The sequence below is a fragment of the Branchiostoma lanceolatum genome, chromosome 16, assembly GCF_035083965.1.
Source record: "Branchiostoma lanceolatum isolate klBraLanc5 chromosome 16, klBraLanc5.hap2, whole genome shotgun sequence".
Classification (NCBI taxonomy): Eukaryota; Metazoa; Chordata; class Leptocardii; order Amphioxiformes; family Branchiostomatidae; genus Branchiostoma; species Branchiostoma lanceolatum.
The window spans coordinates 7836393-7861048 of record NC_089737.1 but is presented as its reverse complement, the minus strand read 5'-3'; the positions used below and the strand labels follow the sequence as shown (position 1 = coordinate 7861048).

The window sequence follows — 24656 nt, the reverse complement described above, 5'->3', positions numbered from 1 at the left end:
GAAAGCAATCAGAAAACAGTACATATCGAGGAAAAACAGCAACGAAGCAAAACTTGGTATGGAGCAAGTATCATCTAGATGGCCTTGTCCCAAGTTGGCTTGACGCGAGATATCACAGTCCTTGAGCCACTAAATTATTCATAGGAAAGGTGTGTTTACGATCACTCTCTACAAAATACGTGGCGTGTTTACTTGCGTTATTTGTCAGTTTGTATTTTCCTTGATATAACCTTGACTACATAGATATCCGTGTACATCCATACAACACCTCGTCTTTTCACCTGTTTTAGTGTGTATGTGTGAGTGTGTGTGTTTGTTCTTGTATATATATATATATATATATATGTGTGTGTGTGTGTGTGTTTGTGTGTGTGTATGTGTGTGTGTGTGTGTGTGTGTGTGTGTTTGTGTGTGTTTGTGTGTGTTTGTGTGTGTGTGTGGCTGACTCTGTGTTTTCTACCTTTCATCAATACCATACAGCTAGCATACACAAATTATCTGTAGACAAAAAAAAAGAAGTAGAAGACACTTTCGTCTATGTTTATTGCAAATTCAGTTCTTATGCCAACTTCTGTCACGAGAAAGAGTTTGCTGACAACCATGATTATCATTAAAAAGCGTTGTATTGCTCTAACGGAGGGATGAGTCTCTTTGCTTTGATGTAACCATGGCAACACTGACGTCAGATGACAGCCATACAAGTCGTCGTCTGCACATTTTTACGGCTACCTATGGGTGTGCCTGTCTGTATTTCCCGCTTTTTACCCAGAATAACTCAAGATTACAATAATTATTGTTATGTCGCTACGTTACAAATCACAAATATATTATCGCTGTATATTTAAACCGAAATACACATTTAGAGCTGTAGTGAAAAACGGTCTATACTATTAAAATAGAAAATACAACATACAAAGAATTAGATATTTCCATTCTAAAAGCATTAATGTATATGATATAGCTAGTGTTATAAGTGTTGCCTTCTTAATATACAATATTCACTCGTATAGGATACGTTCGATAAAGGTAGTTTTTGACAACTTAGAGGCGGAGGCATTTTGTTGCCTATGTGTTACTCATCACACTTGGGGACGTTGCAATACTGCCAACGGACGCTAGGATCTGTTGTATAGCACCATGGACGGGTGCCCCTGTAAGAAAGCACAATTGCACAAACAACATTAAAATGACCGAATTTATCAATGAAAATTATACTTGTCTTAGAAACCACTAAGTAAAGAATTTCAGATTTTGTAGAAACAATGTAAATGTCCATGGTTCTAAGTACGCAAGCGCAGCTGAATCATTGTGGGAAATATCAAAGGTAAAGTCCGGTGAGACATAAAAAAAACACATCTGGACATTGCCATACAAACCGACCGATGAGTTTTTACATTGTTAAAGAATAGTCGAGATGGGAGTGTTTTTAATTTAGGTGCCTTTGACATATTACCCATAGTGCATTTCCTTGCCCATGTGAACTTAGAACCATCAATGACATTATATATAATGTCCTTGGAACCATGACCTCCTTATCATGACTAAATAGTTTTCGGTAGTCACTTGGGACTTTCGATCTAGCCAGACAACGAGTTTCATTGGTTTGCTGGGAAAGTATCTGGTGATAGAGCTTCAACCTATTACCATAGAACAACAAATAGTAACCTATGGGTGGCTAACCTGGAAAACTGTACAACCTATTTGGCCATCTTTTACAATTTTTACATCAACCCCGGGAGTTTGTTAAAGTCTACATTTGACCCACATTTAATAGACTGAAGTTTCGGAAATAAATCCGGAAAGGGACACTTACCCATCCGGATTGCGGCAGTAGTTTTCCTCTTGTCCAGGAAAACCGTGGCGATGTGGTAGCTGGGCGTCCCAGTGTTGGCAGGTTAGTCCTCGGTCAGTTACTGCAACCACCCCATTGTACGCTGCCCCATTGCCATCGTAACACGTGTCTGAGGAAACGTTAACAAATGTAAATACAACATTAGATGCAAGTACAAACTCAGACTAAGGGCCATTTGCAAGATTTAAAAAAATTGGATTCGAATTATGTAAAGAAACAACTACCAGTTGTGTCCCATCCCATTGCATTCGTAACATGAATCTGATAAAGTTATAATAATCATAATACTAAATATAAAGTTAGCATGAAAGCTTATCTGTTTTGGTTAAAAGCTCATGAGAGTGGCCATGGTAGACAGGTTGTCACTATAAGCAGGATTCTTAATCCAGGGTCAATGTGACCACCTAATCTAAGTGGTCCTTATGCTGAGGTGGTCACTGGACAATATAGGTTTGACTTTATCTAGGGGGGACAATTTTTCATAGCCTGGAATCCATCCTATTTAGCTTCCGGCCGCTACCCAAGCTCCGCTGCCTGGCCAAATATTTGGCCAGGCAGCGGAGCTTGGGTAGCGGCCGGAAGCTAAATAGGATGGATTACAGGCTAAATTTTTCATGGGGACAGTTTTTGATGGGGAAACACTTTTACTTTGGGAACACTTGCATTGGAGACACTTTCACATGGAGGATGACAATTTTTCATGGGCGCAATCTTTCATGTCTATTTTGCGCTTTAACGCAACATGGAAGTCTTACCGATTTTTCGCCTATTATTTTGACACATTATAGGACACATTAGAAATTGTTAAGATATTCCTCTACATCTGCTTGAAGCTAAGTTGTCACTGACCTCTGCTTGTACCCTCCCCGGGAGGTACGTTGCATGCTGGGATAGAGCAATGCTCCCATCGGACTAAACGATCTGTGGTATAGCACCATGCAGACGCCTCTCCATCCGGGTTCCTAAAACAACAATCATGTAAAAAGCCATACAATGTACTGGACTACTCTACATTTTTCTAAACAACACCATAGCACGTCCAGGTCAAAAGATACAAAAACGGAAGTTCTACTGCAGTATAGAAATACAGTATGCGGCCAATAAAAACCTTTGTAGATCAAAATTAAGTGTCTTTGAAAGCCAAAAACCCACTTAGGATTTGGTGAACCGGTGCGCACATTTGCTACTAAGAGCCATAAAAGTAATTAAGCAGTTAATTAAAGAAGACATTTCAGTGTATGGATTCTCATATAGTTTTCGTTTTGTGTGGATAAGTATTACTGTACTAGAAATGTTCGCGGTAGTTTTATGTTCGCGGTTTTCGCGGCAACCGTTTCACCGCGAATTTTAAACTCATCTGCATGTCCAAATATAAAGAACGTATAGATGTACTGTACCTGCAGTAGTTTGCTTCCAAACCAGCGTTTGGGTAGTTTGTAGAAGTTCTGTCGTGTTGATGCGGTGCCTGTTCGTCCCAGCCCTGACAGGTGCGTCCTGTTGCGGTCACAGAGACTGTCCCACGGTATGAGGCACCGGTTCCAACCGCACACTCTTCTAAAAGATGACCAAAGAAGTTTTCTTTTTTTTCAAATGGAAATCGAAGGTTCCTCTATAAAAAAAAGTCCACCGACTATTTTCGGTACAGGGTGCTACATCGGTCGAGAATTTGGTTGAAATCTATGGGATAAAAATGTGAGAAAACTTGATGGCCAACCCATGACGTCACAGGTAAACATGGTGAAGCACAAGGACCATAGGGTAAACAAAATAGGATTTGCTCATGCAAAACCTGATACATCTATTGTAAACATCTGAAATCCTGAAATCTACCTTCACAACTTCCACCCGGGTTCAGGGTAGTTTGCACAGCCGGAGCCGGTGTTGGGGTAGTTTGAACAGCCGGAGCCGGTGTTGGGGTAGTTTGAACAGACGGAGCCGGTGTTGGGGTAGTTTGAACAGTCGGAGCCGGTGTTGAAGTTCGCGTCGTTGTCGCTGGGGGCGCTGTTGGAGTGGTGGTGCATTCTGGAATTCCACAGAGCTCCCAGCGTACTGATTGGTCAGCGGTGTAGCACCAAGGTGACGTTTCTCCATCCGGGTTCCTAGGATAGAGGGAAGGAATGAATGACAGCATGTTAACAATTAAAAGATCAATTGAAAAGATCATTAAATCTAAGTGTTTTTAACATTGTATATTTGTCGTTTGGTCCAAATAATGTGGCAAATGCGGTTCTAAATCCATTCTCCAAGCAGAGGCTTCGATCGAGAGGGGTAGTTTTGTCCGGGATTTCTAAAGTTAGAAATTACCCCTCTCGATCGAAGCCTCTGCTTGGAGAATATTCTAAATCTACCTACCTGCAAAAATTCTCTTCCAATCCAGCATTTGGGTAGTTAGTTGGGGTCCTGCTGTGTTGATGCGGTGTCTGTGCGTCCCACCGCTGACAGTCGCGTCCTGATGCGGTCTTAGCTACTTCCCCACGATACGAATCGCCCGATCCAACCGCGCACCCTGTTGGTAAAAATGAAAGGTACTCATTTAATGTTAAAGGTTAAGTGGTAGACATCAGACTGAAGAGAAGCATCACCCCTTTAAGGTAGCAAGTAGCGCAGTACCGCTTCGCTACGGTTCACGTTTTCTGCCAGGCACCCTGGGCCACTCCTACTCTTCTCGTGAAATGTGTTGGGTTACTTTACGAGCAGGGTCTCTTTTTCATCCGAAGCAAGTTGCCAATACATGTCATAGGACCGCAGGATTCAAATCCCTATACCAAAGATCCGGAATAACAGAATCTCCCACACATTTGCCAAGCTGGGTTCAAACCCTCGCTCCCTGGGTTCGCGGGATTTAACGTTTATGATATACCCAATTTACAGGATAGTCAACGGTATTACACAGCAAACGTTGTGTCGTATTACGTACCAGTGGAAACAGCGGGTTGGGTGGAGGCGGGACGTTCTGGTTGGCGAGTAGTGGCGGGAGTCCCGGGCTCTGTCGTAGCGGGACCAGCAGGCTTAGCGGTCGAAACAAGACCTCCTTTTAGAGGAAGGAAGGGAATCATAAAAACATCCGAGAAATATACCACCAGGTAAAGCGTCCATCCTTAGAACATAGCGAAATGCAACGCTTATGCGTTTGTTGGGTTATTTTACAACAAACATGCACATACTAAGCCATGGTGGAGCTAACGCCACCATTAGAATTTTTTTACAAAATTGAAAACCAAAGATGAGGTCTATCTACCTCCACTGCCGCCTAGAACTGTGTACTTGGCCCTGAAGCCTTTGCCAGTCTGTGACTCGTCACATCTGAACCGGACAAACAGCGTCTCAGTGGCGGACTCGAGGCCGATAGCTCCCGGCCCAGACCCACAAAACCTGCGGTGAAATGAAAGATAGAACGTGAATTATTTTCATACGTAGACTCATCATATTTCCTAACGATATCCGAAAAGGTTGTTTCCAGATTTAGATAGATTTAGAAACAAATGAAACCGCCAGAAATGTGTATGATTCCTTACCGTGACCCAAGGACATATAATGTCCTTGCGTGACCCTACGGCCTTCCTGAAACCAAGGAAACAAAATGGCCCACTCTCTTTGGCACGTGACCTGAAGGCCTCGTGACGTCAGATGGAACGCCAACAACTTCCGCTAGTTGGCGCTGTGGACAGAATTATGTTGTAAACTAACGGGGCCGGGGATGAGTACACACTAAACCGAACACCCACCTTCGCCCTCCCACCTGTGGCCCTTCCAGCCGTACCTCCACGGAGTCGTAAGCGCAGCTGCTGTGCGCCTCAAGGCCAAACTCCTCAAACTCCAGCTGTATGGTGGTTCCTCGCTCTCCCTGGGACCAGAATAAATCACAAGATTAGTCGGATATTGGACAATGTTCACTCACGACTTCATGTTTGTGTAATGAAAAAAATGAAATACACAGTCAAGAAAATAAACGAGGTTACGGATTAAATAGTTGAAGTTGAAGAGAGACAGACATGTTTGCTTGCTTGTTTGTTTGCTTGTTTGTTTGTTTGTTTGTTTGTTACTTGTTTGCTCCTACTTGTACCTTAATAAGCCAGTCACACTGTGTGTTGTCGTCGTAGTTACTGGGGAAGTTTGGGCTAGTGAAGGTCCCGCTGTCACCCTGGAGAACGCCGCCACAGCCTGGAAAATATAAAAACAATTGCAATTCTACAGGAACTCGCTACGCTGCCCACCATCTGATGATATCATCCTTAAGTTTAATCAGACATCAATTATATTATTATAATTCATCCAGGGGCATTCAAGAACATGCGTATATTGGTGGATATATCATTAGGAATAGATGGCGTTCAGCACCAAGGTCAGTATGATTTTGCATGTACAGTGTATTTTAAACAAATGAGGTGAAAAAGAAAGACTGTACCTGAAGACGTGTCCACACTACCACAAGTGTCTCCCGTTAGCCCCACGGGACAGGCGCATGTGCACTGCGGTCCCACGTACCCACCGCTCTCACATGCCGGCTGCACGTTACAGTTTGCTGCAATCACAGAATTCACGTTACTGCTTGCGTTTCTATTGACACCGATGCTAGCGCCACCTAGCGGAAACTAGGAGAACATCAGTTTCAGATTGTGATGACTTGTCAGTGGTATCGGGAGAAGGGCAACGTTCTCAGTAATTTTGCCATGCACATTGGTTCACCCCTTCTTTTCTAAATACTGTAAATGCATTTAAGTTTGCGTGGTTTTTATTTCGCGGTAGGGAGAAAATGGATTGTTTACGGTGTTTCTAAGTTCGCGTTTGAAACAATAGTAGTGCTACAGTCATAGGTGGGTAACAAGTTTCGCGGTGGGTTTAACTTCGCGCTGAAAATTCACCGCAAAAAACGGCGAATATAAAACCGCCGTGAACATTTCTGCATTTGCAGTAAGTGTGTTGGGTTCTTTAACGTGCATAGGTTTGAAGTCTAAGGATCCCCTATAGATTGAACCGATAATTATGCTAGAGCCTAACTTTGTCCGTCCAAATTAAAGATTCAGCATCAACATTTCATAGGTGGTAATAGACTTATGTTCATGTATGTTGCTATAAATATCGATGCTAAAACATACCATCTATTTCTGCTTTCAATTATTAGAAAAAAAACGAACGACAAACCTACCTCCGCAGTTGTACATCATGTTTGCCAGTTTGATGTCGTAGAAGCTGAGACGCTCACGGTTGCCGATGAGGCCCTGCTTCTCTGGGTCACGTGTTCGGATAGTCAGCTCACCATTGGTCGAAAAGAACTGCACAAAACATATCATTTTACTTAAATATCTTCAACATATGAAGCCGAGTAAATCAGCTATCATACAATTCTCGATATTGAAGTGTGTTGGGCTCTTTTAAAGGAAGAGGTTTGAAGTTTGAGGCCAATGTCTGACGCTTCCCCATACACGGGGCCCTCGGCATTACGTCCCCATCCGTAAGGACAAATACAACCCTAAAAAAGCTGTACCGACCGGGGCTCGAACCCTGGACTTCTGGATCCACGGAATTCGATCTATTTCGGGAAGCGGGATCACACGTACATATCTTCCACCACACTTCCACCACACTGATGAACAATAATAGATGAATAATGATGCATCTAGTTATAGATACTACTTTATTTGGTTTCTATCGGGCATAACAGAACTGATCTTTTTGCTCAGAACAAAATGGCGTACCTTTCCGCCGTAGTGCATGATGGATGAGAGGTCATAGGGCACGCCATGACTCACCCCCTCGTTGTGACCATACTTTTCAAAATTTCCCTCCATGCCGCTTTTGATGTTGCCGAACAAAATCTCGACGTAGTCATCCCTGACAGAGAAAACAAACTGCATTTAAAGTGACAAGATAACACCCTACACTTGATGCTAAGGACCCTGTCACACTTGTGAGTATATGCAAGTGCGCATGAGTTGCGCTGATTGCGCATTAACAACTTTTTGTTTTAGGTTAAATTTGCAGCCAAAGAAGTCATTTCTTTGGTTCAATAACTAGACTGCACTGAGTAGAAAACAACTTCTTCCCTGCAAACTTAACATAAACCAAAAAAAAGATTAATGCGCAACTCATACGCAATTGAATATACTCACAAGTGTGACAGGGCCTTAAAGCGGATGTACACGTCTCACGGGACTGCGACCTGTGGCGACCTCGCTACGACCTAAATTGGACGTGTGTTACACTATACATTATCATGGGAATATCGTGCAAAACGCACAAGTATAAATAAACACACATATACAGAGAGCAAAAGATTCCTTTTTTATCGATGAAATCTATTAACCGCTTTGTGAAATCGCTTGGCCGTAGCGAGCTGGTCACCAACAGTCACAGTTTGAGTGAGAGACACCCACAACGGCAGTATGAGAAGCACGTGGCTCCCACCCCACCCAATACCTTTCTATGAATGTACCTACGACCCATAAAAGAACTGAGTGCAAGAACGATGTGCCGAACTGTGCAAAGATCTGAACTTTTGATAAACCTTCTTTCGTTGCTTCCAAACAATGCAAATAAGGTTTAAATGCCTTGTAGTCTGCAAGGCGAAGAAGTTAATGAAAAGAGCAGTTATTGTACACGTTGTGTTTAAACATTGATACGCTTGGCATTTCATGAATATGGGAACGCCTAGATCTCTTACAATGACACAAAGAAGATGCACTCATGCAATAGCTCTCTGTCATAGATCTACCATTGTAGCTTCTTGACAGTCGTCTAAACAAATAAGCAGTGATGCTTTGCTCACTACCGTAAGAGACAAGATAATACACATTTGGCATTCCTCATTCAAATTAGGCCACCCGCAAATTAAAGTTCTCTGTTGCCAAAACGTTTCTTCCTGTAGAACAAACGCATGCCGTTCTGAATCCTTCTTCGTCTTTGAAAGCATGGAAGCCTAACGTAGCGAGTGGAAACTATTTTCTTGGGACTGATCCTTATCAAGCCTCCCGCGGCTCCGTCGAGTGGAAAATTTGTAGAAACTGACCAAAATATGGCAGACAATTGGCAGAAGAGCGGTGATCTCGCCTCTGTACTCAAATAACTCGACCGATGCGGAAACCAAATGCCAACTATTTACCAAATTTTTGGACGATTTTCAACACCTTTTTCTATTCGATCGGAAGTCAGGTAGGGACCAGGCACTCTAAAGACCCAGGCTGCGTGAACCAGTGCCTGACAATGGTAAAAACCTTGAGTTCTAAACTTGAATCTATCACAGAACGTGGTTTACCGTTCAGGTCTGGACTGCTCGTGAAAGAACCCCATGGCGTGTCCGATCTCATGCGCCACTGTGCCCATCTGAAAACAGAAATGCACACTAAAACAACCAGAAGAACATCTTAATTCAAACCCCATAAGTCAAAATGACCAATGTATACTGTAACATTGAAACAGCGACAAGACTTCAACAGGAAAGAAAATGTTACAGATTTTTGTCTAAGCTAAGTATACTCACACCCTCGCAGCCGCTGCCAATGGAGATGGTTTGAGGCCCGGAGTTGGAGAGTTTACCGATGTAGGACCAGCATCTGAAACAAAAACATTGACGGATTAGATTTTGGCAACGACAGAAATGTGTGTGTTTCTCTTTGTGTGTCTGTGTGTGTGCGTCTGTGTGTGTGTGTGTGTGTGTGCGCGCGCGCGTGCGCGTCTGTCAGTCAGTCTGTCTGTCGTCGTCTGTGTGTTTGTGTTTGTGTGTGATTGTCTGTATGTGTGTTTGTCTGTGCCTCTGTGTGTCTGTGTGTGTGTCTGTGTGATTGTCTGTGTGTGTGTATGTGCGTCTGTGCTGTCTGTGCCTCTGTGTGTGTGTGTGTGTGTGTGTGTGTGTGTGTGTGTGTGTCTGTCTGTCTGTCTGTCTGTCGTTTGTGTGTGTGTCTGCCGGGCTGTGTCGGCCTGTCTGTGCCTGTGATTCTGTGCCTGTGTGTCTGTGTCTGTGTCTGTGTCTGTGTCTGTGTATGTGTATGTGTATGTGTGCGTGTACGTGTACGTGTATGTTTATGTGTCTGTCTGCCTCTCTGTGTGTGTGTGTGTGTGCGCGTGTGTGTGTGTCATCATCTTTCAATAATAGTCTTAACTAATTACATCTGGTAATAGATAAAGTACCTCATAATGCACCATCAAAATATATGATACGTTTTGATGGGGATTGCGAGGTTGTCTTCTATTGTAGCTTACCCTTGTTCTGGAAGAAACTCGATGTATCTTAGGTTTGATGGAATCGAGCCGCTGAGCTGTTGAAACCGGATGCAGGTGTTGTCCTCCCAGTGTTGGATAGCCGACATAATACCCTGCCTCGCCTCGGAACCTTTCGATAGAAAAATTAAGAAATTATCATTTTTTTTCTTAGAAAACTCCAAAAAAAATTAGATACAGCAAGAAGAAATATGCAACCATAACAAAATCATAAGCTTTTTTGACATAAGCTATCTGCCAAGGAACAAATCATGACGATAGAATGTTCAGAGCACAAGATACTACAGCTGGAAGTTCTACTGTAGTACCAAAAAAATGGGAAGGGGGACTGTTTTTCCGACGCCTAGCCTGTCCAAAATATCATTAAAATCCATTGATAACGTCTTGAGTTATGATGTTCACAAACAAACAACACAAACAGCACCGAAAACACAACCTTCTTGGTGAAGTTAAAGACAGTACTTACAGTAAAAGCAGCATCAGTAGTAGTCGTAGTAACGGTAATAGCATTAATAGTAGTACTTACTCAGTAATAGCATTAATAGTAGTACTTACCACGCGGCGATAAACACAAACAGCACCGAAAACACAACCTTCTTGGCGAAGTTAAAGACATGTACAGTACTTACAGTAAAAGCAGTATAGTAGCAGTAGCAGCAGTAATAATACTTACTGAGCGCACTGTTCAGTGTGTACGGCACGTCCCCGGTCCACCGCGCGGCGATGTTCGCGGTCCCCTTCCGCCCGCCCTTTCCCGTCTGCGCCTCCTGAATCCGCGCGTCCAGAATAAGCTGCTGGTCCGGGGTGAGCTTGATGTCGGACTCAAACAAGGCGCCCGAATCGTCCAATTCCTCGGGACGAATGTCGTACTCACTTTCCTCCTTAATGCTCTATGAACATGAATGAAAAAGAAAGTTCATTGAGAACGTCATAAAAGTTGGCCTTACAATGGTAACCTGGTGGATGTTGGTAGACATTAAATGTTGCGGCTTGAATTTGTGCACTGTTTACAGTAAAATACAGCGATAATCAATAACATACAGTAAAATCCGCTTAAATGCACCACCCAGTTGTCAGCGTTTTTGGTGCATTTATCCGGCTGGTGCAATTATGCGAAATGCCAAGCTGGACCGCACCACCATGGGCGGGGGGTGTATTGTTAGCCAGAAAAACTAGCACAAAGAAAACATGACCCTTTGCTGAAAATAAAGAAATGACTACGAGCCTGTTTTGATTTTGCATTCTTTCATTTTCCCATGCGATCTACCGCATCAATTTACAACACACGTAACGTTGCAGGGGAGGCAGTCTGAAACATCGTCATGGGATAACAGTTTCTGTGTTACATTACGTAGAGTACAGTTGTCGATTTACGTAAATCATGTACCGCCATGAAACTAGGAATTGAAACTAAAACTTGGTTACTGATTACGGGTGAGCCCAGAGCAGTGCCCCCTCTCATGTCTGGTCAGATTTAACTGTCGACACCATGGTAGTGAATTGCACAATGTATCCAGTGGGTAGATATGGTTAGATGACTTAGATCAGTGACAGATCATTCTCCTTATAGCAGAGCCGAACCCGCGTACACCTCTTTCCGGTGAATGCAGGAAGTTTCTACAACGCGGATTCAGCTCTGCCATAAAAGAATGTGACGGATAATCACGTCAGCACCGCACCGCCAAAAGCGACTGCTATGTCCGCCTACGCGTCTGTAGCCCTTGTCGAGTCGCTGTGCGGTTTCCGACTAGATGTACGTAAAGACGCCGGTCTTTTATTATTGCAGCAGTATGTGAATATGGCGCTGCCGCGAACCTCAAACGACAGACAACACCCCATGTCATCCTTAACGCGAAATCAAATCCCCGCGAACTTAGATGCATTCGCAGTAATAAGAAATTGTAAAGGTAGAGACCATCTTTATTGAGTACAGCATGCTGTCTGCCAAAGCGTAATGCCGCCTTTGGTAGACGTGCGTCTCTCAATGGTTCCGACACGACCCGTGACCCGCCCGGGACCTTCCATACGATTCCTATAAACGTGACTGTCATGGGAGACCGCCTTCTTCTGTTACCCAAAACAGTTTAAAACATATTGGCGGTATTGCGCCATTACACCGGCAGGTATCGGCTCTTTTGTACAGCGTTTGCCGATTTTTAGCGCACCTTTTTAGGCAACTTGTCAAGGATTTGTAAAAAAATTTCGGTGCAGTTATCCGTCATTGGTGACAATGCGTGGTGCAGATATGCGGAGTCACTAACAATGCAGTGAATGGGAACCGGTTTGGGGATTTTGGGATTTGGTGCAATTAGATGGAATGTGCGTTTATCCGAGGTGCAATTAAGTGTCTTCGTCTGTATATGATAATCAAGACTTTTTCTCCACAGACGTAAATAAACAGCTAAATGTACCAAACTCTGCATGATTATATGTAGTAAAGTAACTAGTTTTTCATATTTTATTCTTGCAAACATAGTAACAAGAATGCACAGCATTCTTTTTGCCTTTGTGTGACAAATTCTTGCCTGTTTGACCCAAGCGCTCAAGTATAGACGTTTAACGTTTTCTTTATTTTTCTAGTCCTGTCGTCACAACAAATCAAAAGGCATCTATACTAAGAATAGAACGTCGGCTGTAGGTTAGTCTGCCTTAGTGCTTATTTACTTAAAGTCTCCGCAGTTGTGACAAAGTGTTCACTGTCACGAAAACTTTGGACCTTCCCCTTTTGTTTTCTGGCCGTGCTGTTGTGGTTTCAAAATCGCACTTCCTGTCGATAAAAACCTCTGTTTAACTCATTGACTTACAATGATTGTAAGAATGAAGGAATTTTGACTGGTAAATTTCGATAGTCGAAATGAAATGTCCTCAACACTTGGTGGGATTTGGACAACACCATCTAGGAGAAAGTTATTAGTTACACCCTTTTTCTAACCAAGGTGGCGGCCGTCAAGCGACCAAAATCTCATTAGTAGCACATGCAGTCACACTTTAAGGCAGAATTGAAGTGTACTTGGTAACTTTTGTGCGCTCTATTATCTTTCAAACCATACATCTGTTTAAAACATCACAGGTCATAAAATCCAAATTTGGTCGCTATCTAGTGCGAAGAGATGCCTTAAGAATGTGCCCAAGCACGGACTTTACGCCGCGAATATTGAAGACTGATGTTTTCTAATATGTTATATTTGATTATAGAAAAAGAACTTACCTTGTCAACCGACATGGATTTTACCATCTGCATGACGTCATCAGCAGAATCCACGTCTTTCAAATCCTGACAAAATACATTCAAGTATTTCACATTCTGTTCGTTTTGCTGAATCTTACTTTTATCTTGAAGATTTTCTTACTTTACAGCATGTATCTTTTGCAGCTATTGAGAATAAGTATATTCCTTGGCTATAATTTGGTTTCCTGTAACACCCATTCTACCGGACGGCGTTCGCGCTGCGATGTCGCTGCGACCTAATTATAAATTGAATTTTGAATACTTGATTTCACAATTCAAATAACATGGAGAATGTAAATCTTTCATCAATGAAGTTCGTTGACTGCTCGGTCAAATTTTAGGTCGCAACGAGGTTACCACCCTATAGTGAATTGGGGGGTTAACCAACATGACCAAGGACGTGAGAAAATATTTAAGACCCTACCGGAGATGTAGACCTCCCAGTATGAATAAAAACGGCTGCCGGAGTTACAAACCTTGTAACCTGAAGAATGTGTTCCCAGAAAAGTGAAACTTAAGTTCAAATTACTTTATCTTTTCTCCCATGAACTTAATCTTAATTGATGACACGCTTAGGCATGTCTGTATACCAGGCCATTCTACGGTCTACATCAATAGTAGAATTTAAATTGGTCAAAAAGGGAAAACAATTGCAAGAATAATTAGACACGTACACGTTTAAGAGTTTGCATTTGAATGCACAAGTTGAACGCTTAATTAAGGCAAAATCCTTTGGCAAGCCATGCTCCCTCTTTTGACGATTTTGCCAGCAGATTGCCGGAGAGTATAGGTAACGCCCCCGTGTTTTCATTCTTTCTCAAGTCCATCGCAACATACACTATAGCTTGACAAAGGCCTCTTGTCTTCACAATGTTTCCCCCAAACGGCATAAAATGCGCTTTCAATAAAAGAAAAGTAGGTTTTGTCGGCAACATTACTAACGATTTATGTAATTTTCCACACGCCGCTCATGTAACGTTAAAAATAACACAAAAAATATGAAAGAAATACCTTTTCTGTCCATATGCTCTCTCACATAATCTTGAACAACGCGACTTTGAAAACCCAGCTTCACTGTTTTCGCATCTTGCAAACGATGTTAATAGAGCAGCTCTATACTTGAACATAATTGTCCAGTATCAAGTCAATAATCCTTTTATTATAGATTAAAGAATAATCATATAGTTCTTACCTTCATAGGCATGCAGTTAACGGTCAGCAGTACCGACGCAAGTACAAGGGTGTAGAACAAGTCCATTTTGGCCCTCGCAGTCTCTCTTCTTGCTGAAATTGTGCCCCGCGCCAAGAAGCAAGGGGTTTTATATACAGCGCGGGTACACAAAACACTCACGGATCGCAGAAGAAAGAGAAAGAAAACGTGGTTCCGCCTTATTGGGTACCAAAAGTTTGACACCGGAAGTCAACACCGTTCTTTGCCATCGAGAGCCGTGTAAGATGGCGGATATGACGTAGACTATGACGTCACCTGTGCTGCTCTCTGTTCTCTAAGAATGACAGATACGTATGACGTCGTTAGCCTACGTCACATATAGTTTCACATCTTTCCTGTATCTTTCGCCCCAAAGTTTTCACTTGTTTTGAGTCTGTCAGAGTTTCTTTGCTTTTCTTTCAGTGTTTTTTTTTTTTGAGGGGGGGGGAGTAGCGGGATGAAAATTCCGGCCGGTCGTTGGCCTTTCCACTAAACTGATGTATATAATCATGCCCCCGTATATCCCAACACAGTACACACAATAGCGCTGTATTCACAACATACGGGACGGTAAGCCTGCGAATTTTCAGATAAACACTAATCTAACCTAGTTCTTAAAGGCACCCACATTGTGTGACTAGTTCAAATTAACCGTGTTGCACTCGTCAAATACTTATTGCTTTTAGACTGTTGGCAAAACAACACTGTTCATTTCAAAGTAAAGAAGCGAATCTAATCCACAAAGAGAAGTATTGTAAGCTTTTGACACTTTGGAAAGTGAACTTCATATTACAGTTCACAAACCATTTCATCCACATCACAATAATCGTCATTCTTTCTCTTAGATTCACAAAGATAACCATTTCAAACGCTTCGCTGTTTTCACACTTTCAAATGAGATCTAGTAATGATGCAGTAATCTTTAGATGGAAACCCCGCAGATTTTAAAATCCCCCAATCCACACAGTTATCTGTTGTCACGGGTGACAAATCTCGTTCTTATGGGTTCGTTTGTTTGTGCAAGCAGGTAACCACTTAGAAAGCTTTCGCGTGGTTACGCCTTGTGTATACGTCATTTAAGGGTGACTAACTTCACAAAAGGGGCCCTGACAAAAGAAGGACTTACGCAAAAGACTTGAGGTTTTCTAAGAAGGTAGAGGGGTTTTAACGCCACGATAGACATTTTTGACAGCTTGTGGCAGAAAATAGATTGGCTTTCTATAAGAGCTTTCGTAAAAGGAAGTTTTCTAAGAAGTTGGAGGGATTTTGACGCCATAAGAGTAATTTTTGACAGTTTGTGATAATAATCTGTGACGGAAAATAAACAGGCTTTCGAAAAGGTCAGGGACGTCAAAGGTCTTTGACCGTTCGACATGTGCATAGACGTTTGCAACAGTTGCCACGGCCTAGTGGGTAGAACGCTAACTTTGCCCTCGGCAAGTTGCCGGGTCATATGAAAGACTTAACAATGGTATATAATGCTTTCTCTGCTTAGAGAAGTTGACAATACAAACCAGTGTCAGTAATGCATTATACTAGCCCCTTGATGTAGTGCTGTGTGACCCTAGGTGGTAAAGTGGTTGTTGATCTCAGAATCTAAAAGTTCCGGGTTCGAATCCGTAACAGGCCCAACTGTTGTGTCCTTGGGAAAGGTACTTGACACCTATTTCATCAATTGACTCAGGTGAAAACGAGCACATAGCTTAGGTTAGGGACGTCCTCTGTGATACTCTAATACTCCGTTTCCTTGACCTCTTTCTCGCCCAATGAATCAGTTGACTCGGAATGTGGCATGGTTGAGGGTACTCTGCTCTCCAAAGAAAAACCCACTACTTTATCAATAAACTACCGCAATGATCCATTAACCAGGTAATCAGGTTAACTGTGACGAAATATGTCTAGCAAGAGAGAGTCCATTTCGTCATTTATTATTTGAAAACACCAGCATTACGCACTATTGATTATGTAACTATCATATGATTGGAATTTGTGTACTTGAATGGATACCTTTATTATGTATATTTCCCCCTTTGGGTTACCAATGACAGCACAGGTCACACAAAAACTTCGGAGAGATGAGTTTAAAACACAATATATTCAAGCTACAGTACAGTAATCTAGGTAAGAGGGAAGACCTCGATTCTTCTCGCTTCCTTTCAATGAAAGAAATTTAAGAACAGAAAGGTTTTGTTAAAGAAGGCTTACTGAATACCATTGGTCAAAAGATCATGGGAACGATGCCGTTAAATCACGTGGAAGGCTTGAATAGCAAAGAACTTAACGGTCTGTTTGTTTCCATAGCGTACTGAGCTGCTTTATGCAACAGTTAAGGTTTGTTTGTGGTAAGTTTCCCTTTTCTTCTGACAGCTTGGTCAATACTGACCTTATGATACCTTGATAGCACGACAACGCACCTGAACAAGAACACGTCGCAATCTTGCGTCTTTATGTTTGCCCGCTAGCACGCTACAAACTTCAAGGAAATTGTGGTATCATTCAAAATTGTGTTTAACAGGAAAATGTTATTGACAATTTCTTTTTCGTAGGTTAAGCTATCGATTGAGGGCTTCTAACAAACATCTTGAGAGTTGTTGACTCTACATTTGGCTGCTATCAAACTTTTCCGTCCCTGCAGTCGCCCTTAGCAACCCCGTCACATTACCCGCCATCTTTGAATGAGTCCGCGTTGGACGACCACATCTCAATTGCAACATGGCGGCTTATATTCCTCCGCCCCATTGAAGAAGCCATACAGTATCAAATGCCTACACAAACAAGCGGCATTATTCCATTGCGTCGGGGGTGAAAGGGTAGATTGGTTCGGCTAAGATCTTTGCCTTCTAGAAAATAAAGAATGGTAACTACGGACAGGGAGTGTGCCAGCTGCTACGCTTTCCTTCTATTTCTACCCTAGAACTTAAAGATTGCGCTATATTTCTTCAATAACTTACCCCTGAGTTAAAAGAAGCTTGTATGGCGGTTGGTGGGCTGTCTTGGTAACTAAGGAGAGGGATTACGACAGAAAGCCGACTCACAGGTGGGTTCTTCTTCGAATCGTACGACACCATGTTTGTTTGACGTTCCGGTTGTCTGGGTTTAGTGTGCGTTGTGACCCTGAATCTGCTTTGGTCAACATCGTCGTTTGGCTAGCAACAGGATTAACTTGTGACGTTGTGTTTTGTTGACGTCAAACGTATCTGTTTTTGCCTTTGACTACCGTGCCCATTCCCCTTTCTATGGTACTTCACTGTCCCTTACAACTGCGTTATGATATAAACATTATAGATGCATGTACATGTAACTGTTAATCGTTGACAAAAAAAGAGAACATACAATACCGTGATTTATAAAAGCTATGGCTAAACCTTTACGGCAACGAACATTTGTTGACAAGAAAACTGCAATAGACAGGATGTCAAGTGTGATCTTTTCTTTTGAAAAATCAAGGAAAACGTTTAGTATTTTCAATATTGTGTAGAAGGCCATTATGCTTCTTACAAAAGACATATTTCCCACTGCTGCATAGCTATGATACCTAATCGCTATAGTTGATATTAAACAAATTTGAAGACTGAAAGTTTGAAGTATACAACGCCGGTAGGGTCTTCACTGTCCTGTACATAGCACAGGTGTCAGTAACAGAAGTTGCTGTGTGTTTTAGCCGGTTGTGTACAATGGCGACATAAATTGGCATTGTTCTCAATGGTGTTACTGATCGCATTGCCTCCTAGTTTCCCCCCTATGTAAACGTTTTGTTAGTTTCTTGTCATGTTGTTTCTATCATAACCTTCACCTTTTCTGCGTTTACTGGTTGTTTGGATAACGAATCACCAAGGGTTATTTTTTTCGGATGGATGGGGGGGGGGGCACATTTCAGACATTTTTGTAATCGTAATGTTACATTCTATTATATGTATCATGTAACTGTTATATTTCTGTTGACATTATGAGTCAGTGTTCATTTTTCAAGTACCCCTCTAGCAAGCTAAGTCGATCCATGTCTCATACTGTTTTTATCATCGTAGTGTATAAAACAATAGACCCCAAATATTGCTATGTTCTATACCACTCTGGTTCTATACCTTGTACTTCTTTCATGTATTGATGTCTAGATTTTAAAATAATTATAATTACTTTCGTGTATCTAAAGTTACATAAGACCTTGTGGAAGCTGGTGTACTTTCATCCTGTGTATAAAGTACTCTATGTCCTGTCCTCTCTATCCGTAACTGTCAATTAAATTTGATGTAGTTAAAACTTGATGCTTTGCCCCCCTCCCCCAGGCGTCTCCTCTCCATTCCTTGGTCTCATATCGAAGATTATGGCAACTCCATAAATATCAAAACAGTGAATAAAAAACAGAGCCAAGATGCCTACGACGACTCTACCGGGTGGCATCAAGGTGTACGTGGCGCAGTCGGCGGACAAGACGGACATCTCGCCGGTGTACGACGACGACTCCCCCCGAGGAGACTACCCGGTGGTGCGCGGTGTCGTCAGGGGGACGTCGGCCGGGGGTACGGAGAAAAGAAAACGCGCAGACAGAGTAAAGACACCGAAGATACGGGAAAGGTCTTCAAGAAATCTTGTGAGTCAACCGCGGACTGAAGACGAAGGAGAACTCAGGATAGCTCAGAGATATAGGTAGGTCACGTGACAGCTGTGTCGACAAAATATATCATTTGTATCCCATTGTTTATTCGCATGTAACGTTATAGTTGTTAGAGACCTTACGAAAGTCGTTGTACTTTTCTTATGTCAATAAAGATTGTATCTTTCATACACCTTGTGTGTATATACATTTTTTTTAAATCTCCACTCCATTGTTGTTGTTTTTTGCAGTTGTGATTTTGAATCAATTTGTGTTTATGGTTACATTTTATGCTGCAGTACAACAAACACGTCCATGTTTTGTTTTTCTGTTAAATTATATCATATTTTCTATCAAATATCATGCAATAATTCTCAAACCATTAAAAATGAAAGATTGACATCTTTGAATTGTCAAGTCAAGTCAACGAGACTTAGTACGGTATCAAATTCAAGAAATAGCTTCTATAGAGTGTTTCTGTCAACTTCATGTTTTGTTTTTGTTTGTTTCTTTGTTTCTTTGTTTGTTTATTCTTATTTCTAATGACCCGAATCCATTGTTGTCTATTCCAGGTCTTGCGCAGAGGAATTCAAATCTTATCACAAAGAACTACAGGCAAGTGAGCGGAACCTCAAACGGCTCGGAGCGGACATTAACGAACGGGAACGAAGCCTCAACGATACCTACGAGAACGTCCAATATGGCGAGAAGGACATCGAACTCCTGTACGATACCCTAACGTCCCTCGAAAAAAACGTGTCCAACAACTTTCACGACGAATTCAAAAAGATAACGGACGAATCAAAAGAGCTCCCCCCTATAAATGGTGTATTTAAGCAACACCCTACCATAGCCGACATAGATGAAAGAGTATACCATGACAAATTTGCCGAGGATTGCAAAAGAGTGGTCGAAACCAAAGGACAGTACATCGAAGATTCTAGGAGACTCATGGAGTTGAAAGACAAGTACATCGCTGCCGCTAGACACATCGCAAAGAAGAAGGAACTCTATATGAGAGACTTTCACAGAGTCGCAGAGAAAAAGGACCGTTACATTGTGGAAACGCACAGAGTCTCCGATGAGAGAGAGAAATACATCGACCACGTCAAGAAGTTGTTGCAGGAGGCGGAAACGTGTGTGCAAGAGTTGACTCACAAAATAGACTATTACAAATTTCAGGTAAGGATTCCTGCTAGCCTGGGAGTTTTTACCTTCTTGAAAAAATTGAAGTATTGTTTTTGGCGTGTCTGTCTGTGTGTCCGTTTGGGTTTCCTGATATTTGTTCCCGATATTCAGAGCCGCTGAAAAGATTGTGATGATATTTGACGTGTGGGTAGTTCTTGGACAGATACAGGTCAACGTAACGCCGTTGGGCCCTCTGTTGTGACCTTGGTATTGCAGCAGAACTTCCGGTTTTTGTACCTTTTTGCTACAGTCTTGTCAGTAACTGAGTAGAGTAGAACAGAGCAGAGTGGAATCTTCGGCTAGGTAGGAACTGTAGAATTCCAGTTTGGATCATTTGATAGATAGATAGAAATGTCCGGTCTCCGTGGGTTATCCAGTGCTCTGTAGTTGTACACCCCAGGGATGTTTTTCATGTCTTATTTTGAATATTCATACATATCAATCTCTTATTCCGTACTCTTCCAGGCGGATCTGTTAAAAGACAAGAACGTGGAATACTACAAGAGAACGCACAAAGCGGAGATGACTCTTGCAAGGATATCCAGGGATAGGGACGAGGCCAGGGATCAGCTCAAGAAGGTAACACACAACTTTTGCTGCACATCACAACCTTTCCACAGGGAGGCACTGTTGAGAAGCTAGGCCACTTGTGACTCTTACTCCTGCTAACGCAGTAAAAGACTCATGGCTAGAACAAGGGGTCTCTCGCTGTTGCAGTTTTTATCAGCAAAATACATTGAACCAGAAATAAGCTGATCTAAACTAACTTAAGCTAGATCTATAGACTAAGCCGTAAACTAATGCACTATGCAAGCTTGGCTGTGTAAAATAAAGCATTGCTATGTCAACCTATATATAGTATGACGGTAAACAAATGAGGTGGGCTACGCTAAACGTACGTTTCCAAAATAAGTTAAACCTGACAAAGCTAGAGGATGGCAACTTGTGTTGTACTTCAGAAATGTTCCACAAGGAGGCACTTTTGAGAACGCCACCTGTGATTGTCAAAAATCTCCACCAGTGCATTGCTTAACGCATATAGCTGGACAGCGATAGCGTTTCTAACCCAACAATGTTCTATCAAACCAGGCAAAGCTAGAGAAGGACAGGTTTGTGTCCGAAGACTACCGCGGCAGACAGGTGATACACAAGATGAGGGAGGACATGGCCAGACAGAAGAAGGAACGGAAAGCGTTGGAGCACAGCAACAAGGCACTGAAAGACGAGAACAGGTAAGCGCGAACTTCATTTCTCACAGCCTGGTATTCCTCTTCTTCGAGCTCCATTCGCTTCTTTGATCGCACCACTATTCTTCGTGCAACGAACCAGAATTAGAATGCTAGTAGGAGGCTTTCCAGTCAATTTGTAAAATGTGAAGTCTACACTCCGATTATTTTCCAGCGGACAAGATCATTATGGATAAAAAATCAACAAAAAAAAGGAACCATTTTGGTCCTGTGACTGAATAATGTCCCCATCGCAAATTTTTTTAAAAGTTATAACTAAATAGAACTTCCTTGCTTTTTTTGTTTAAGTATGCTAAAGATTGCCAGAGCAGTGGTAGAACCAGGTTGCTAAGGCTATAGATTGGAAAATAAAGTACACACAAATGCATGGCAAAAAAATGATTTCAATACGAAGATTCAGCTTGATTTCAGACAAACGCCTGCATTTGTAGGGTACTCGGAAAGGTTAACATGGTATTTGTTTTCTTTTTCCAGGAGATGCGAAGAGAGGGTAAATTTCGCGGAGAACGAGATGTCGAAAATGAGCGAGATGATCAGGCAGATGGGAATGGAGTCCGACAAACGCGTCAAAAGAGTTCAGGTTTGTTCCTTCATATTCTCCAAGCAGAATAATGTATTTATTTATTCATTCATTGGTTCAGCATGTGCATGCTGGGGTTGCTCAACTAGCCAGGCTATTTATTACAAAGGGCGAAATCATGTGCGGTCATAGGACTGTAGGTTTTGAACCACTCACACCGGGAAGGACCCCTACTCTTTTTGATAAAACCTAATCAAAGCTAGGCACACAGGTATGCTGTGAGGAAAAATCAATATATTCATCTACATGAACATCATTGATTAAATGCTGGTTCACCAGAGGCAATGGTGAAGCTAACCGGTCAGAATAGCCATTAGAAATCAAACGATGATGCTTAGAAATCCATCAGACTTATCCATCAATCATTTAGCAGGCTATTTATAGTGTCATATTCCCATAGATCAACCATTAGTCTACCTTGATTGGTTAGTCTATTTCATTAGACCAATCAGCATCCACATCACAAAGTTGACACTTCAGCTGCAGTTCTACTTAATTCCGCTAAATAGTAGTGGCGTCCTTGTACCGCAGCGAGTTGGAGAAGAGACTCGAAATTAATAAAATACATGATTAGCACTATCTTGAAACGGACAGATGGCAAGGAAAGACAAAGAGGTACGAAATTCTTGGAGAAAAATTATTCTATAGGTTTAAAAGGGATAAATTAACTGTTATATTGACTGGTTCCTCTTCAACATTATTTACCCCAACCTACAGATGGAGAAAGAATCCATGGAACAAGAGAAGAAGCTTGTCGAGATGTCCAAGAAGCGGCTCCAAGAAAAGATGGAGAGGAAAGTCGGCGAGGTGCACAAAATCGTGCGCGCCAGGGAGAAGGAAATCGACATGCTATTGGTCAAGATCAAGGCGCAGGCCAACGTCATCACCCAGTTACAGGGACACCTGGACTCTAAGAAAGGCGGAGATGGCCGTGCGCCAACGACACCTGCCGAGAAAGGAAAGAAGCGCATCGGGCAAACGTAACGACCTCGATTTCAATGGCGTTTTGATAGTATTTGATAGAGATATATTTCATGTAGAAGGATAAAAGTTGATAGAAGGATCTAGCAGTAAATATGTACTTGATTAGATTGAGAATATAAACATGTAATGTTATTCAATTCAATTCAATTCATACGCTATACTATAATAAAACGATTTGAAATGGAAATGCTGCTTCTACATTGTACATGTATAAGTATATCTCTACTTTCTGCTGATTTTCCACAAAAAAGTATTATCAGAAGTCTTATAGATATTTTAAAAAGAATGCCATGACAGCGCCTTTCAATTCAGGCGAACCAAAATATCCATGACCGATATTGTAAGAACATTTACCTGTAAGCTGTGAACATCTCCATTAGAAAAAGTTAGCCACTTATTGTGCATTGGCATAATTCGGCATGACCATTACTTAAGAAAAGTTCCTCAGAACTTTTGCTGGTCGGCGCTTTGTCTATTTTTAGATACCAGGTCGAGCTTAAGTCATTAATATCACTGTCTTTTAAGGTTATAATTGATTATATTATATCATATCATTGTTGCACTAAAAAACGAATGACAATATTGTTTATATAAGAATTAGACTTATTTTTGTGTAGGGCAAAAATCTTAAGTCAGAGACATGGCACACATTCTGTATATTGTTTGGCATAAATTTGTTGTCATCATTTCAATAAACGATTTATGAATTAAACGTTTAGCTTGTGTATCATAGTTCTGCATCAATGTCATAACTAAACAGGTTTATGATATCAGTGTTCGGACCACAAGGAAGAATAGCAAAGGAAGCAAATTTTATCCGTTTATTTGTATTGAATACCCGGTAAACCGCCTCATGGCATAACACATCCGGTTTTTACTGAACGGTACAAGCTGTATGTATATCCGGACAGATTTATTTGATCCACTCACACCGAGAAGGGCCCCTACTTTTTTTTTCTATAAGTGTGGTGGGTTCTTTTACGTGCTCGAGCAATTGGCAAAACGACCGTCGAATTGCTAGATTTCGAGAGTGGGGAAATCAGGCTCGCGAAGGGGTTTGATATTTTAGACTTCTTTTGCTTTGTTTTGAAAAATACGACACTTCAAAATAAAGAATGACCATGCACAAGACATTAAACAATCAAAACAATGGGAAATTAGGTCATAGATTATGTTTTCTTTGCAGTTTACTAATAGTAATCGCTTGTATATTACCTATAAATAGTTATTTTCTAAAGAGCTACCATAAACAAATTTCCATACTTTTATTGTGCAAAAAAAATACAACGGTGCCTTCGTCTGTTTTTGTTTCTATAAATTCGATTTTACTTTCTTTCAAAATGCTGTAAGATGTACGGATTAGTAATGATGCAATATAATATTGGGCGCCAGGAGAAGCCGCGTGATACGCTTTTGGCTACGAAATACCGGAAGATGAAATTGCCGAGAAACATCACGAAAAAGCACACGATTTCCCATCTCTTATCATCTCCATGAAAAATGGAGATAGAGTTTTGGGTTTGTCTGTCTGTCTGTGTGTGTGTGTGTGTGTTTGTGTTTC

The 24656-nt window shown here is 41.7% G+C and overlaps 3 protein-coding genes across 3 annotated transcripts; 1 reads left to right on the top strand and 2 right to left on the bottom strand.

Annotated features, from left to right (window-relative positions):
- Positions 1–519: 519 nt before the first annotated feature.
- LOC136421387 (blastula protease 10-like) lies at positions 520–10172 on the bottom strand. The gene is made up of 16 exons (XM_066408653.1): positions 10049–10172; positions 9330–9402; positions 9105–9172; positions 7549–7684; positions 6999–7125; positions 6258–6374; positions 5916–6013; positions 5578–5696; positions 5091–5224; positions 4770–4883; positions 4205–4358; positions 3683–3951; positions 3250–3406; positions 2702–2814; positions 1814–1961; positions 520–1151 (listed from the first exon to the last, which is right to left on the bottom strand). Exons 1-16 carry the CDS (start codon positions 10153–10155, stop codon positions 1073–1075), a joined length of 2013 nt encoding a protein of 670 aa, XP_066264750.1. The 5' UTR covers positions 10156–10172; the 3' UTR covers positions 520–1072.
- Positions 10173–10617: 445 nt separating this feature from the next.
- On the bottom strand, positions 10618–14729 carry LOC136422201 (uncharacterized). Its single transcript, XM_066409847.1, has 2 exons — positions 14488–14729; positions 10618–10956 (listed from the first exon to the last, which is right to left on the bottom strand). Exons 1-2 carry the CDS (start codon positions 14551–14553, stop codon positions 10618–10620), a joined length of 405 nt encoding a protein of 134 aa, XP_066265944.1. The 5' UTR covers positions 14554–14729.
- Positions 14730–17218: 2489 nt separating this feature from the next.
- LOC136421389 (golgin subfamily A member 6-like protein 25) lies at positions 17219–23807 on the top strand. The gene is made up of 7 exons (XM_066408655.1): positions 17219–17542; positions 18789–19149; positions 19669–20278; positions 20750–20863; positions 21374–21516; positions 22006–22111; positions 22829–23807. Exons 2-7 carry the CDS (start codon positions 18875–18877, stop codon positions 23093–23095), a joined length of 1515 nt encoding a protein of 504 aa, XP_066264752.1. The 5' UTR covers positions 17219–17542; positions 18789–18874; the 3' UTR covers positions 23096–23807.
- The last annotated feature ends 849 nt before the right edge of the window (positions 23808–24656 follow it).